We start from the raw sequence: 16,772 nt of genomic DNA, 5'->3' as shown, positions 1-16,772 counted from the left end.
AAGATGCCTAGTAAGATGAGGGTGCTGTGCGTGCGGGGGGCTGACAGCTCTGCCACACCATCCGCCCTGGGCTGGCAGCGATGCAGGCAGCTGCTCGGTTTGGAGCAGGCCATCATCACCTGCATCCTCATGGGGCTGGTGCTCAGGGGTGCCCTCCAGTGTGGGGAAGAAAAGTGGGACCTTGCTCCTGGAGCAGGGACAACTACCCCAGACATCTCCCATCCCCCTGACCCAGCCTGTGTGCCCTGGCCCCTTGACTTTCCCTGCCAGCTATGCCATGGTGCTGCCAGCCAGGGCGGAGGTTTGATGGCTGAGGGCATAGGGTCCCCCCAGGGCCTTCCTGCCCAGCTCCAGCCCTGCAACGTGACCACTGTGGGTCCATCCTGCGCTTGTGCAGGTCTGGCACATCCTGGCAGCGTGGCAGAGGCAGGCAGGGCGCGACGCAGGGCACCGTTGTGGCCTCGGCTCCAGACTGCTTTGGCACAACCTGTTGTGTGGTGTGAGGAGGGTGCTGCCAGCCATGACCACCTGGGGTGTCCTCTGGGGGCTGAAGGCTATGCTTGGCTTGGGCTTGGGGGAGGGGTGCGTCCAGTTCACCCCCAGCCAGGGCCGTGTCACCTTGCTGCCACCTGCCCCCCTTGTGCTTTGTCACACTCCTCAGAGCAGCTTTTGGGCCAGAAATGCTTTTTGGGCTGCTAGAGGTGTGGGGGGTGCTCAGGGCTGAGCCTTCCCCTGGCTCAGGGGTGGCAGGACTCTCCCTCCCATGGCAGCCTCACTCCCACTCTCTCTTCCTCTCCCCTCTGCAGCACTCGACGCTGTCACGCAAGTTTGTGGAGGTGATGTCCGAGTACAACACCACGCAGACAGACTACCGGGAGCGCTGCAAGGGCAGGATTCAGAGGCAGCTGGAGATCAGTGAGTAAACCCGGAGGGGGAGGGCAGCCGGGCTGTGTGTACCATGGGGCCACATCCTGCACTGGCTCTCGCCGGGTCAGAGCTGCTCCTGCAGCTGTGCAGAGCTCCCCCGTGAAAACCCAGGGGTGCACAGGGCTGTGCGTGCACCTGTGGGAGCAACCGGGACACGGGTCCTGCTGGGAGATAGGAACGTGGTGGTATCTTGCATTTTGGTGCCAAACTGCATCCAGCAAAGTGCCAAAACTCATCTCAGATTTTCTTAAATGCTGCATAGAGAGTGCAGAGAGCACAGGGAGAGAAATTTCTTCCTTGTTTGCAGCTAATTTCGAATTCAAAGAAGCTAGTGGGAATTCCTGACTCCCATGTGTTGCCTTGCCTTTCCTCTGGGTGCTTTTCATCGTGGGTGAACTGAACTAAATATAAAACCAGAGAAGTGAGCTCTTGAGATGGGGACACTCGCTGCTCCAGCAGTTTCCCTTGTTGCAGGAGGAGCACGAACCTCAGTGCCTGCCCCAGGCAGCCGCTTGGTTTGGGGCGGGCTGTCATCCCCCGTGTCCTCATGGGGCTGGTGCTCAGGGGAGCCCTCCAGCATGGGGAGGAAAACTGGGACCTTGCTTCTGGAGTGGGGACAATTACCCCAGCATCTCCCTGGACCCAGGACTATGATGGCTTTTAGCAGCGGTAGTGGTGTCTTCCGGCCAAAGGTGGTCCCCAGGTAACACCTCTGAGGCTGTCACCACCATGGCACTAAGATCTCGCTGCATCATTCAGAGCCCATTGCTCTAAGAGAAGTCCAGTCCTTCCTGTCCACAAAACCTGCTCTCCTGGTGGTTATTCTGGGCAATCGGTGATACCTGGTTAGTTTTAGAGAAACGTGGTCATCTCCCAGCAAAGAAGAGTCATACCACCACTGTAATTAGGGGAATAAGCAAACAAGGGAGAAGTCAGGGCATGCAGAGATTAAAAAAGATTTTTGCAAATAATCTCATTGTCAGAGAGGTGTTGGTTTTCTGTGCTCAAAATGAAAGTCTGAAGCCTAGTCCAAGTTCTTTTTTTCTCACAAACAAATGGGTGTTTTTATCCCCTTTCACAACTCAGCATGAATAATACGGTAGGAGATCTTTGAGTCAGAATGGTGTCCTTGAAGGTCACCTATGGGAATGTCCTTCATGAACTTGCAGATGCCTGGGAATCTGGGTGCCAGTGGGGTATGGTAGTTTCTGTGGAGGGCCAGAAGGAGACTCAGCTGTGCAAGCCTTTCCTCTGTTAAGATTAGTCTTTATAATGTATAATAATAATAGAAATGTTTCACACTGGCTGAATGGAAAGGTTGACTGACAGGAGGCTCAACAAGAGCTTGACGTTTAACGTAAAGCAGGTTGGTGAGTGTGTCACTGCTCCAGCTGACTCATTCGTCAGCTGATGTTGTTCTGTAAGTGATACCCAGCCATAGGGGTGGCTTGTAATGTAAATTGGAATTTAAGGTATCCCTATGCCTTCCTTCTAAGACAGGAGAAGATTTGAAAGGACTTAGCCAGGTCCTTAATTGTCTGCAGACTTGAAAGAAACCTTACTCTTGTTTTTCTACTACCAGATTTTGGAAAGACCCTGCTGTTTAGCTTAAATTATGCAGATATGTTAAAATATACTTGTCTTCACTCTGTCCATCCTGCCGGGCTGTCAGTGCCTGACAGAGCATTGACAGGGCACAAGGAAAAGGCTGCTCAGGACTCACCATGGTGCAGTGGCTGGGTGCAGAGGGGGTGTCCTAGTTAGTGATGGTGAGGAACCTGCTTTCCCTTCAGGGTGGAGGTGTGGAGCAGATGCAGATGCAGGATGGGGTCTGTGCTGGGAAGGTACACAATCTTGTGCACAGTCCTGTCAGGACAGTGGAAAATCTCTTCTGGCAAAAAGTCTCATCAAAAGTAACAAGCTTATTGAAGTTTTATCAGGAGTGCTTCCGGGGCAGAGAGCTCTGCTTGTCCTGCTCTGTCCCAGCCAGCATCTTCAGTCCCTGCCACTCTGGGGGCTCTTGAACAGGCTTTTTTGAATGGAGCTCAGCTGGGATGTGGCAACTGCACAAAGCTCTACAAAATCCTCAGCTCTCGTTTTCAGCTGATCAATCCAAAGATAGAAAGTGCCGGGAGCTCTGACAGCAAAGCCAGTAAATCACTCGGGTTTTGAAAGTATGAGAGCAGGGACTTCTCAGCTGCTCTGGGGAGGCTCCCAGCACCTGGCAGGCTTCTCCCTTCTAACTGCATCTGCTTCTTGCTCTGGAAGTAGGACAGTTGCAGAAGAAATGGTGATGTAGAGTCACTGCCCCAGGCCACAGTCACCCTCTGGGGCTCTCCACAGCCCTCTCAGGATCTGGCCCTTCTCTTTGTGCAGGCACCACCATGTCTGTGTGTGCCAGAGGTTGTGCCTTAGTGACCCTCGCCATCATTCCTGCCCATCCAGCACATGCTGAGCGTGGGAGCCTGTCTGATGTGATGAAGTGCATGTCCTCTCCTTTCCCACTGCTTCTGCCCCAGCCTTAATTGTTGCCCTCACCACCCCCTTACTCACTCACTCTGCTCCCAAACACACCGAGATCGCAGATGCTGTGGAGGGATTGCAGGATGCTGTGTCCTGGGGTTGGTGACAGATGCTGGGTGTCTGTCCTCTGGCTGGACCATGCCCCCACCAGCGGTGTCCCTGTGTCTGCTGCTGGGAGCTGCGCTCCCCAGGCACAAGCCTCCCCGTGCCTGTGGTGGGAGGTGTCGCTCCTTTGTTTTTTTTCCTCTCCATTTTGTCTGTTATGAGAAATGACATCTTCAATCTAATTAGGTTTTGCTCCCAGAGAAATTGGATTTGAAGCTTGGATGAGCTTTCTGTGGTGGGTGTGCAGCTTTGAAGCCATGGAGGTGCTGCACAGACGCTGCTTGTTTTTATGAACAGTTTGTCATGTGTGAGACCGAGGAGCCAAAAATAAAGCATCTGCCATCTCCAAAGGCACTGCGAGAATTAATCAGCCACTGCCCCACTGTGCGACACCAGTTAATTGATGTGCAGAAAGGCAAGTTGTGGGTGCATCCCAAGCTGTTCTTGAGCCAGGAGAGTCTGGGGGCTGCTCCAGCCCTGGCAGCTCCTCCAGGCAGCCCCGGGTGGTCCCGGAGCCCCTGGTGCTGAGACAGGCTTATTTAGGATTTCTGTGACACTTTCATCTCAGGAATGACCACAGGATTTTTCTGAGCTAAAAGTGTCTCACTGGATGAAAATGCTTGCACAGCACTGGAAGTTGTCCCCTGCAGCCCACCCCGGGCTGAGCAGAAGGGATCCTGAGGGACGGGGAGGCAGGTGGCAGTTTGTGATGTGCTGGGCAGGCTTTTATAGTTGAAGTCTGCTCATCCCGACACCACTGCAGGCAGTGCTAGAGACCTGGCCAAGTGGGTCGGGTCACTCATACCTGTTACCTCTATGCACATGGGTGGATGGGGCAGCATTATCCATCTCTCCTTGAGTTGTATGGATTGGTATCCAATGAGAGCTTGACAGCCAGATCCAGATAGAGGATCCCAGCCTTGGGAAGGTGCCTTGTCCTCCGTGTTTCCAACCTGAGTCCTAGCTGTTGCTCTGTGGGTGCTCGTGCAGCCCTGCCACTAGAAGGAAGGATGCTGCAAGCCAAAGGAGCACAGCTGAACCATTACCGTTAATTCAGCCATGGCATATTTGACTTCTGCAGCCCCGAGGTGCCTGATGTCTTCCCTATTTATAGAGCATCTGGCATGCAGAATTGGACAAACTGGCATTCGACGTCAGCTGGTTGATGGGTGTGAGCTGTGGCACTGCAGGCTTCCCTGGGAGCTTCCCCAGGGTCCTGCATGCCCTGATGGATCTGCTCCTGCCCCATCCCCTGGGATCTGGTCAATGGGGATGGTCGCTCCATCCAGCTGGGCATTGCAGGGCCAAGGACTGTGCAGTGGCCTCAAGGTGGAAAGTCTCCTCGGTGGCTTCATGTCTCTGGCTGTCCCAGAGCTTCTGATGGCCCTGCTACACCATAACCTGTGCATCATCTCTCACCATTCTCTCCTTGCCAGCTCAGGGCTGAGTTTGCTTCTCCCTCTGTGCTGCAGCTCCCAGAGATGCTCTGTGCTGCTTTGCTCATTGACAGAGTTTCTTCTCCCCAGAAAACTTCAATTTCTAGAGATGCCGAGTAAGAAGCACATGTACTCTGGAGCTCTCTGGGGAGGCAGAGGTCCAGTTCTCATGATTTTCCAGTGTTTTGCTAAGTTTCAGGGCAGGGCTTTTCCCTCAGGCTCTTCTCTCTTTGTGGGCATCTTGCATTGACTCAGTCCTTTCATTCCCATTTGTGGCTGTGCAGTAGCTCTGTGGTGATGTGGGCAGCAGATCAACCAAGTATCCAGCACACTTTCATCTGATTTTATTGCTGTTGAGGAGCTGATAACAGCCTTTCCAAACCAGGAAACGTGGCCAGAAGGTGGTAGACTCCCTGGAAAGTTCTCTGGGGTCCTGCAGGTTGGTTATACGACTTTGGCAAGTGTTGTGCTGGACAGTGTGGGAAAGATGCAGCCTCTAGGCCTCGTGCTTTGGTTCAGCATTAAAGCAAGCTCTTCCTGACCAGCTATGGCCTTTGGCCAAGCCTGCACTGGCTGGCTGGTTGTTAATCCGTGTGATGTCTTTGCTCTTATCCTTCACCTTGCCGCAGCTTTTACCAGCCCTGTGCTCTGCAGTAGGGGAATGGGGCAGCAAGGAGGTGGTGAGAGCCAGGATGAGAATGTGTATCCTGCATCCCATCCTGCCTCTGCCTGCAAGAGGTGTGGCATCTCCTGGAGCTGATCCCACTGCTTGCCCTCGGGGCTGTCTCTAGGCCTTGAATTGGGCAGAGCAAGTAGCCCTTGATGCACCATGCCTGGCATGCTCCTCCTTGTCATTGTGCCAGTGACAGCTCAGAGTTGACCACATTCAACAGGAAGGTTTGTAAATTTTGTCTGAGCTGTAAATTTGTAAATGCTGTTTGAGCCCTTGTTCTCCCATCCTGGAACCAGGGCAGTTTCAGCTGAGAGCAAGGAGCCAACAGGTAGGAAGAGCTGGCAAGTAGGCGTTGCGGGTCACCCTTGGTGGGGGTGATGCTCTGTCACCCTAAAACATGTAACGGTGGCTGGAAACAGGTTGTGGACCTTTCCTGGAGCTGGGGAAGGCAGGGACCGTGGTCAACCCAAGGGGATATTGGCATTATGCAGCTCCTTAGACGTGTGAGCACACAGATAGCAGAGCGCAGCCCTCACCTGCAGCTATGAGCAGGCTGCACTGGGCTCACAGGGGCTACGGAGAGGTGTTAGGTTGTTCTGTTGCTTCAAAGCAGCAGCTTCTCAGCGCTTTGGGGGCACTAACAGGTCTTGGTTGTCTAGATCAGTCTCACACGGGACTTCCACCTCTGCCCATAGGTCCAGGAGCTGTGTGAGATCAGGCCTGGGCCACCCAGCCCATATCTGGGCCATGCTGCAGAGGTACCTGTCTTCAGCCCTGACTCTGGCCTTGTTCCTGGTGTGGGCTCAGATCTATGTTCAAGATAGCTTGTCTCCAGCCCTGTCTCCTGGGACTTTGGATCTTTGTTGTAGTCATGTCATAGGCTCACAGACTCACAGAGTGGTTTGGTTGGAAGGGACCTTCGAAGATGATCCAGTCCAGCCCCCCCTGCCATGGGCAGGGATATCTCCCACTAGATCAGGTTGCTCAAAGCCCCGTCCAACCTGACCTCAAACACTTCCAGGGATGGGGCAGCCACAGCTTCTCTGGGTGACCTGTTCCAGTGTCCCCAGTCCTTTTCTGGCCATGTTTCCTGGAAGGACCCTGGCCCTGCATTGTAGCTTTGTCTCCAGCCCCATCTCCTATTGCTCCTGACGGGGCTCTTTAGAGCTACCCCAGAGCTGATTTCACAGCTTGTGTTGTCTGGCCCTGCTGCTGGACACCATTCTCAGCACCCTGCTCATGTGCTGTGGGAAGGGTGCCAGCTTGGTGAGGGCCCTGCATGTGCTAGGACCACACTGGCTCCTGGCTCAGCCCTCCTAGAGCATCCTCACTCCTACTCTGCGAAGGATGGCTTCTGCTGTGAGGCAGGCGTCGCTGTCATCTGCCTCCTGCTGCTTCTCTTCGGGGCTGCAGACCAAGCACAGAGGAGCAGGTTGCGGCTCCTCTCCTCTGGTTCTTGATGCTAGCATCTCACACGTGGATCATCTCTCTGCTGTGTTGGGCAAGTCCCTTTTCTTCCTTTTTATAAGCTTTATTATACTTTTAAAATATGTTCTTAAGGTCTGTTCTGTTCATTATTTGGTCTCCTTGCGGTACACAGCTGGATTTAAAGATGTATTCCGTTTGCAGAGGAGAAGCAATGAGCTGTGGGTTGGGCTCCCCACTGAGCCACTAGGCTGAGTCCCTCCCTCCAGCCCCCAGTACCACGGGAGGGGAGCAGGCTCCATTTGAGGCTCCTCGTGTCTGTCGAAGGCAACTTGCTTGTCCCCCAGGAGTTACAGCAGTAGAAGCTGCTGCTGGGAGAGCCCAAGGCCAGGACACTTGATGGCACTGCCCTGGTGCTCTCCCCACACTGTCTGGGCCACCATTCTCTACGTTTCTTTGCCCTCCCTGTTGAGTGTGTGGTCTCAGGGAGGTCTGGATGCTCCAGTTCCCACACAGCACCACAGCTTGCCGTGGCCTGGACTGGTGGCCCAGGAGCTGTCCTATTACTTTGACAGCTCAGTGTCCAGGCAGAGCAGGACTGAACTCATCCCATTTTGCTCTCTTCCCATGTATCCTGGGCTGCCTGTCCCAAGCTCCTGCCAGACAGCCATGGGTGTGCTAGAACAGTGCTGGCTCCTGTAGGGTCTGTGCCCTGGATCCCAGCTGGGCCATGCTCGCAGTATCACTGAGGCATTTCTATCAGTTATTAAAATAAAAATCCCATTAGCTTTTTAGATTATGAGATATTAGTCACATAAATAATAGAGGAATTCCTTCCTGGCTGTGGACAGTTAAATTGCAGAGAAAGTATTTCATTTCAAGAAAATCAATAAAAGAAAAATTTTGTTTTAAGGAATTTCCATTTTTCCCTCCTGGCCACTGTTTTTTCTCTTATTCTTTTCTTATTTTCTATTTCTCTTCCAACTGTAATTTTTTTGGACACCCCAGCAAATGTCTCCTTCTTTTGTGCCACCTGTCCATCACAGTTCCATGTTGCTTTTAGAAACTCCATGAGCTCCAGTCTGCAGCTCTCAGCTCCTGCTCTCTCCTGCAATGTCCCATCTGTGCTGGTTGCTGTGGATGACCTGTTGCAGGTGCTGGGGGAGCTGCTGCACTGGATCCAGCGCTGCCCAATGGAGCTGGGATGACACAGACTTCAGATGTCACCTCTCAGGTGCCAGACCCCTTCAGATCCCTGTATGTAGGGTCTGTCCCCTGTGCTCGGGGCACTGTCACAGTCCTCTAGCTAGTCCTGCTCCTTGGAGGCCTTCGGGAGAGCTGCTCCCGTCCTTTCAGCCCACTCCTTGCTTCCTTGCCTGTGTTCCCAGGAGGAGAAACAAATCTGATGCAGGCAGCAAGGAACCATGCAACACTCTCACTGCCGGGCAAGGAAGTGCAGGCACAAGACAGATGAGGGGAACGATCCCAGCTGCCTCCTACAAGTCTTGCAGTGTGCTCTCCGGCCTCCCAGAGCCCCAGGTCCCTGGTGGTGTTTGCAAGGGACCCCAGCAGGTTTCTGCACCCTGCCACCCTTCCTGGTCTTGGTGCTCTGTTTATCACATGGCCCAGAAAGCATCCAGAAAGCTTTGTTACATGCTTTTGATGAGGAGGCTGCACATTCCTGGCCCAGCCATGGGTGTAAACCCTGTTGGTCTGTGGGAAATCAGAGCTAATGAGCATTACCAGATAATGAAGTCCTTGTACTGGAGTCTTCTGCCTGTGTGTGGTTGGATTTACTCCCTCTCCCTTCCTGCAGCCTCCTGGGGCCAGGAGACAGCAAACAACCTCCATGTGGCACTGGTAACACTGCCGAGAGCCTGCAGGCTCTCATGTGTTCTTGGCTGCTATCACCACCAGTATCTGCTGATATGGCATTGTTTTCCTGAGGCAAAGCCAGAAATGCGCTTTCCTGTCATGAACACTCAGAGCGCCCATGCATGTGGGGCCCCAGCAAGGAGCAGAGCACAGGAGGTCCAGGTGCTCTTCTCGTTTCTGCATCTCAGGGCAAGAGAATCACGGACTCACAGAGTGGTTTGGGTTGGAAGGGACCTTCAAAGATGATCCAGTCCAACCCCCCTGCCAGGGGCAGGGACATCTCCCACTAGATCAGGTTGCTCAAAGCCCCGTCCAATCTGACCTTGAACACTTCCAGGGATGGGGCAGCCACAGCTTCAATGGGCAACCTCTGCCAGTGTCTCACCACCCTCATTGTACAACATTTCTTCCCTATGTCCAACCTAACCCCACCTTCATTCAGTTTAAAACAGTTGTCTTGTGCTGGGGACCCCAGAGCTGGTTGCAGTGCTCTTGGGGGGGTCTGAGGAGAGCGGAGCAGAGGGGGAGCATCCCCTCCCTCGACCTGCTGGCCACGCTGCTGGTGATGCAGCCCAGGAGGCACTTGGCTTTCTGGGCTGCAAGCGCATATTGCCAGCTCATGTCCCATTTGTCACCCACCAGAATCTCTCAGTCCTTCTTCACAGGGCTGCTCTCCCTCCGTCCCCCAGTCTGTGCTAGTCCTGGGGATTGCCCCGACCCAGGTGCAGGACCTCACAAGGGAAGAGATGCGTCATGAAGTGTGGAAGTGTCCTTGTTGGAGGAACTCCCCAGGCAGGGTGGCAGCATGCACCATGCCTGTGGGGTGGTGGCCAGACATGGCTGGGTGGCCAGGGTCCCCTGCAGTGCTCCCTGGGGCACTGACACACTTGTGGTGAAGGTCTGGACTGGGTTCAAGGTTTTGGGCACCTCCCTGGTCTGAGCCTGGTGTAGCACTGCTAGAAGCAGGGAGCACTGTCCTATGGGCTGTCCCCACACTCTGCCATGTCTCCTCCATGCCCCCATTCAGAGGTGCCCTGGACTCATCCTAGAGGATGTTATTGTCCCTTTGTGGGAGGAGGGACAGGCAGGCTTTCCTGGGTGAGCTGGGCCAAGCTGGCACCTTGACCCCCTCAAAAAGAGGGGTTGCAGGGCTGGCACAGAGCCTGGCTGTGGGGTGGCAGCCCCTCAAACTGTCTGGTGCACTCTCAGGGCTGGAAGCTTTGCTCCACTCCACTCTCAGGAGATGCCATGGAGACAGCAGAGCCCTGTGGTAGGGCTGCGGGACCCGTGGCTGGAACAGGGGGCTCATGGCTGACCTGTGTTGTGTCACTTGCAGCTGGCAGGACCACCACCAGTGAGGAACTGGAGGACATGCTGGAGAGCGGCAACCCAGCCATCTTCTCCTCCGGGGTAAGCACCGGCACGGGCTAAAGCTGAGCCAGCCCCCCCTCCTCCTGGGTGGGTTGGCTGGTGCATGTGCTGCCACAGTGGCCCCAGTACAGGAGGGATGAGCACAGCCCATGCAGGAGGTGGGACCTGGGTGCTCAGGTCTGGCCGGAGGATGCTGCCTGAGCAGGGGCTGCATCCTCGCCAGAGGGTGGGGTGTGGGTTTGCTGCAAACTGCCTGGCTGGAGGAGCTCCGGGGCTCCTGCCTTCCCTCTTTCCCTAATCCCGGCATCTGAGGGGCTGAGCACAGTCCTCAGTGGCCCTGTCTTCTTGCAGATCATTATGGATTCAAACATCACCAAGCAGGCACTGAATGAGATTGAGACACGGCACAGCGAGATCATCAAATTGGAGAACAGCATCCGAGAGCTGCATGACATGTTCATGGACATGGCCATGCTGGTGGAGAGCCAGGTAGGGAGATGCTGTGGCCCAGTGCCTAGCTCACCTGGGGAGGTTGGAGGGTGATGAGGCTACCAGCAGTGCCCTGCCTGGGTGCGTGCTGGGGGGAAAAACTGTGTCTGGGACCAATGCAGCTCCCACTGGGGCTAAGCTGGGCTCCCTGGGGCCAGAGCCACCCACCCTGCACCCCAGAGCTGGGGGCTGCTGTGTGCCCGGGGCGGGAGGTTCGGTGATGGGCTCTGGAGGAGGGCAGCGGGTGGCTGCCACGCAGGTAGAGATTTCTCCGTCTCCCTTGGAGCACTGGGCCCTGCCAGGTGAGCTCAGGGTGCCACCAGCCTCAGTGGTCCTACCAGGCGGACTCTGGCTGTGCCACCAGCCCATGGCACCTGGTCCTTCAGCTGAGCACATGGTCTGGTGTCTCTGCTCACCCCCCTTCTTGCCCACCATGCTGCCACGGCCCGAGGAGACATCAGTGGCAGGTAAAGCCCGCCAAGCCCCCGCCGGTGCTGCATGCTCTGCTCTGCATGGCTGTGCCCTGCATGTCTGCGGCTCTCGTGTGGCTCTAGGGCCTGCCTGTGGCAGGCAGGCAAGGGTGGCTGTGGCACGGCAGTGTTGGTGCCCTGTCCTGTCTGCCTTGGAGGACAGACATGGGGGATTCGCAGTTCCCTGTCCCGCTCTAAGGGCTAGGCCATGCCAGCACCCTGCATTGCCCTGTGGGTTGGGAGGCTCCAAGTTGCACCAGGAGCAGAGGGGTGCTGTGCTGGCAGCAGTGCTGGCAGCTGCCTGCTCTGCCCCTGGCATGGCACACGTGGGAAGGAGAAGTAGCAGCTTCAGGCAAGGCAGGGAGCAAGCAGCAGGGAGCCTGGTGGAGGGGTCAGTGCTTGGGGAGGGGGTAACACCAGAGCACTCCTGGGCTTGCAAGGCTCATCCTCCCCCTGCTCTCCAGCATGAGGCTGAGAATGAGTATTGAAGAGCTGCTGGCTATGACCCCCCTGGCTCTGCAGCCCCAATTCCTTCCGTGCCATGCAAGAGGGTGCTGGGCTTCAAGCCGCCAACCCTGTCAGTCACATGAACTGTCAGACTCTCTCTGCAGCTGCTGCAGGACCTGGCTGCTTCCCTGTGCAGTCAGGATGGGGACAAAGGAGGTAGACAGGCTGGGGGGAGCTCACCCCAGTCCATGTCCCCACGTCTGCAGGAGTCCACATCCCCAGCCCATCCCTGCAGCCGGGGGGGCAGAGCAGGGCAGGAGGCCCTGCAGGGCCCTGCAGTCCAGCCTCATTCCAGGGCCCTCTGCTCTCGGCAGGGCACTTGTGTGGATCAGAGTGGTCACCTCTGCATGTGTGTGGTTTTGTGAGCATCCCACATGGCTCTGCTGGTGCAGTCCTTGCTCCCTCAGTTTCAGCAGCGTGTGGTGTCGTGTCAGTGTAGGTCCTGTTGCGGCCTTGATGTCACCTGAGATATTAGACAGGGTGGCCACCAGGCCAGGACTGGGCTGGGGAATCCCATTGCTTGCCGCCCTGCTGGGATGTGCACAGAGATCCCAGCCCTCTGGGATAGAGCCCACAGTCTGGAGCTCCCACCCCAGGGCACCCACTGTCTGCAGGCGACTGATGGTCCCTCTCTCTCCTGTGCAGGGCTGCTGGGCAGGGTGACATCCACATAGTGCCGGGGAGCAGCAGAGCAGGAAGGAGCTCACGTCTGTGTGTGCGCGGGTGCGTGGGCTCTGTCTCCACTCTGCAGGGCGAGATGATTGACCGCATAGAGTACAACGTGGAGCACTCGGTGGACTACGTGGAGCGGGCTGTGTCTGACACCAAAAAAGCGGTGAAGTACCAGAGCAAAGCCAGACGGGTGAGTCACGGCACTGGCTGGGGCCCATCTTCCCCTGTCTACACTGCTAACACCTCTGTCCCGGGGGCAGGCCTCTGCCTGGCACTCCTGCCTGCCCCACTGCCTGCACAGAGGAGCAGGTATCATGGCGCAGCCTTACAGGTGCCTGGGCACTGATTTACCCCACACCACTGGGTGCAGCACAGGTTCCACTGGTGGCACTAGTTGAGGCAGAGCTCCCTGGCACAGGCTGTGGGGCAGGGGTGCTGCTTGGAGGGGGGGAAAAAGGACAGGGTGGATCCCATGGGCCAGGCCTGCTGTGAAAGCCATGTCCCTTGCCAAAAAAACTAGAGAAAAGGCATGGTCCAGCTCTGACACTGAGTGTAGTGCCAGCTGCCTGTCCCAGTCCCCACACCTGGTCCCATATCAGCTCAGCAGCTTGGGGACCCTGGGGCCACCAGCTCAGCTGTGCCAGCCCAGGGCTGAAGGGGCAGCTGGGGTGCCCAACCCTGCCCCAGGGCTGCCAGAGCCCCTCTGGCTCCCAAGGTGCTGCTCAGAGCCCACCATGGGCAAACAGGAACAGGGCAGATTGCAGCCCCCAGCTCTCGGGGCCAGCCTGCCCCGACACTCACAGTCCCCTCTGCCCTCTCTCTCTGCCGGTGCTGGGATGCCTGAGCAGAAGAAGATCATGATCATAATCTGCTGCGTGATCCTGGGTATCGTCATTGCCTCCACCTTCGGCGGCATTTTCGGCTAGACTCACCCCACGGGACTGTTTGTGTGCAATGGACGGAGCCACGCGTGCCATGGGGCCGCAGCCGCGCCAGAGCGAACCACGCAGCCCCGGAGCCTCCCAGCAGCATTTCAGTTTCTAATGCATGGTTGTTTGTGATGCTGTGTGTGCGGTGCGTCTGTGCGGAGGGAGCGCCGGCCCCGGGGCGCAGGCAGGGTGCAGGGGATGGTGATGGGTGCAAGGGGGACCCTGAGGGGGAACCCAAGCTCTCATCACTCCTCCAGCCTGGGTGGCTGGCTGGGACCAGGGCGGGACAGAGGTGCCCTTGGGCGCTGCTACTCCTCCTGTGCTGGGCAGTCTGTGTTAGTGACAGTCAAGGATGAGGAGGGACTGATGAAGGGTGTTGGACGTCCTCAGGAGCACAATGGCCAGTCAACCTTCCCCAGCTTCCCCATCACCTCCAGCCAGAGCTCTTACGTCTGTCAGCCACGCCTGTGCTTGCAAACACCTTTCCTTGGGCTGCTTCTCTGACAGGGCCCATCCCCAGGGGTGCGCTCTGCCAGGCCCTGCCTCCCCCGTCCCTGCCCATCCCGTGGCTGTGCCTGGCTGCAGGGCTCCATCCCTACTGCTCTGCCAATGGCAGGGCTGCCCCCTTCCTAGGCAAGCCCTCCCCCGATGTGGGTGCCAGGGGCTGGATGTGCTGCTGCTGGTGGTGGGTGCCTGATGGAACAGTGTGGGATGAGGAGCTGCTGGTTGGGGCCATCAGGGTTGCTTGGGGATGGGGACAGGCCACGTGGGGACTTGTGCTGCACCCTGGTGCTGGCCCTGGCACAGGTATTTTAAGGCCAGCACATTTCACTGGCCACTTGCCCTGCACCAAAGCCTCATTGTTCTGTTCTCAGCCCCGGCACACGGTGGCCTTGGCTCCTGCTGCCCACAGGCCTGGGCTCTGGCTGTCAGGGTTTGGGGCTGGCTCTGATGCCCGCAGACCCTGGCAGTGCTTGCCTGGGAGCAGGGCTACTTCCAGCCTCACTTCTCCACATAGGCACCCATAGCTGGGGGTTGGAGGCAGTTGGGCTTTCTCCTGTCATGGTCCCAGGAGTGGCCCTTGTTGCATCCACCCCCCTGCAAGCTAGGAGCAACAGCCTTCCTCCTCTATCCTACCAGCTCCTGAGCAGGGCAGTGCCTGACTGCCCCTTCCATCTCTTCACCACCTCTTGGCATCTGCCCACCCCTGTCACCTCCTCCTGGCACAGTGCCCTTCTGCCTGCTCACCCCCTGGGCCATCCAGTGAGGCACCCGCATTCGGTAGGGTGCTGTGGGAGCACCTGGGTGCCCTGTGCCCTCTGCTGTGCTCACTACATGGATGCAGCCACTGTGGGGTGGCCTGAGCCTGCTGGCAGCTCAGAGGGGCCCTGTGTTGCCACTGTCCATTTTCCTCGGGCTGGGGGCAGGGCTCTGCCCTCACATTCCTCTGGAGACTCCAGGGCTCCAGCTGGCCCATGCACATGCCAAAGCACCACAGAGAAGCCCAGAGCAGGGCAGGCACCTGGGGCCAAGCTCACAGCCACACAGTGGGATAGGGGCTGGACATGAGCCCAGATGCTGGTAGCAGAAAAAGGGCACTTGATGGCAGCGAGTACTCCAGCTGCGGGCAGCGTGTCACGTCCCTGCTCCAGTCAGGGTGAGGGCAGGGCTGCTCCAACCCCGTGCTCCTCCAACCTGGCTGGGTGCTCTAGCACAGGTTCTGGCCCTGTGTGTGGAGCCCACAGGTATGGGGTGAAAGGCAGCAGGCTGTAGCAAAGACAGTGCTGCCTTCCCCAGGTGCAGCCCTGCCCAGTAGCAACCCAGACATAGCTCTTTCCTTGCCACTGTTACCCAAGGTCTCAAAAATACAACCCCTGGTAGCATTTAGCCACCCTTGGGAAGCATGCCCAGCCTGGTCCCCTGTCCAGCCCAAGCTCCCCACATGAGAACATCCAAGACCAGAGCCCCCTTTTTTCACTGTCCTGCAACAACTGATGTGAGCTACTACACTGCAGCCTGTATGTGCAAAGGGCTTGGGGCACTGGGACCCCTGCAAGCTGGGCCAGGCTGGCTCTGGAACACCCTCCAGGACAGGAGGCAGGCATGGGCAGGGTCCTTGCTGCAGGGATGGATCTGCCTACAGGAAAGGGAGCTGGAGGTGACGCACGAGTGCCTGCTGCTCCTGCCCCTGTGCAGCTCCCTGCCACCAGAGTCTGTGCTCTGCTCTCCTGAGCCAGCAAGAGTACGAGGCCCCCTCCTCCAGGAAGCAATAACACTGCTGGCAGGGCTGCTCCTGGGCAGGCAGGCAAAAAAGCTCCTCTCAGGCTCTCACCCTGCAGCGATGCCCACTGCTAGCACAAGGCGACTTTTTTTTCTTCCAAGCAGCAGCTTTTGTGGCACAAGCTCACATGACATCAGGGCTGTGGCCCACCCCGTCAAGGCACGAGGCCAAGAACAGCACTGGGGGGATTCTGGCACTTGCTCCTTCCTTGTTGGTACCACCACTGCCAGCAGCCCCCCAGCAGCAGGAGCTGGACAGGGTGATTCTGCCACTGCCACTTTGCTGGGATCCTGCAGGCAGTGGTGGTGCCAGGCTCTTACGTGAGGGAAGCAGAGGAGCAGGCTGCCATTGCTGCCCCGCAGGCAGGCTCACACTGTCCTCGCTGTGAGGGGAGGGTGTTTCGGTGCAATAATTACCCCTGCACTACGGGAAGCCCCGTTCAGTTCCTTTTTACCTACCTGTCGTTGCATGTACAGACCAAAACACCAACAGTGTGGTTGTGCTTTGGGAAGACATTTCACTTTTTCTTTCCAGCCCCCAACCTCAGACCGCTTGTCCTTTGGGTTACACCACCTCTGTTCCAAGTGCCACCTGCCCTCCCAGCACCAGGAGTGTGTCGATGCAGTATTCCACGAGCAGTGTGGGGCACGCACAGCTTGCACTCGAACTGGGGATTGGTTTTTTTGTAATTAATGTACTTGAAGGCTTTCTGAGCCCCCCGTGGAGTTGTACTGTTGCTGTACTGTGAGCTAAGTGTCCTTGTTTTCTATGTGGATCTTGACCCTGGCTTGCTCTGTCTCACTGGGCTGGATGACACTGTATGTTGCCTCTTTTCTCCTTCACCCTTCCCTCCCTGCTAGCCTCCCTTTCTTCTCCCAAAGCTTTGGGTGCAAAACAGCTTCCCATTTTGTGGAATTTTTATGTAGAATAAACATTTGTAACTGTAAAGCTCTGGCTGGCTCCTCTTTGTTTCAGGGGAAGGGAGGAGGGGATGGGGAGCATGGGCTGGGGTGCGGACAACCCCAGCACCCTGGGAGCACTAAAGCATACAGGGAGGGCCTGATGTGAAGCACCCACAAGGAGCAATCG

General features: G+C 56.9%; 1 protein-coding gene across 2 annotated transcripts in view; it reads left to right on the top strand.

Moving 5' to 3' along the window:
* Positions 1-16,631, top strand: part of STX1A (syntaxin 1A) — a 98,630-nt gene extending 81,999 nt beyond the window's left edge. The window contains exons 6-10 of one of the 2 annotated variants that reach the window (XM_030027547.1): positions 807-915; positions 10,301-10,374; positions 10,687-10,824; positions 12,553-12,663; positions 13,322-16,631. In XM_030027547.1, coding sequence (XP_029883407.1) covers positions 807-915; positions 10,301-10,374; positions 10,687-10,824; positions 12,553-12,663; positions 13,322-13,399 — 510 coding nt within the window. In that variant the 3' untranslated portion in view covers positions 13,400-16,631. Of the gene's footprint in view, positions 1-806; positions 916-10,300; positions 10,375-10,686; positions 10,825-12,446; positions 12,664-13,321 lie in introns of those variants that run through there. The other variant, XM_030027548.1, reaches the window with a different exon arrangement.
* Positions 16,632-16,772: the final 141 nt, after the last annotated feature.

The sequence above is a fragment of the Aquila chrysaetos genome, chromosome 10 (genome assembly GCF_900496995.4).
Source record: "Aquila chrysaetos chrysaetos chromosome 10, bAquChr1.4, whole genome shotgun sequence".
Taxonomy (NCBI): Eukaryota; Metazoa; Chordata; class Aves; order Accipitriformes; family Accipitridae; genus Aquila; species Aquila chrysaetos.
The sequence above is the reverse complement of the archived record's forward strand: the minus strand, read 5'-3'. Positions and strand labels throughout refer to the sequence as shown.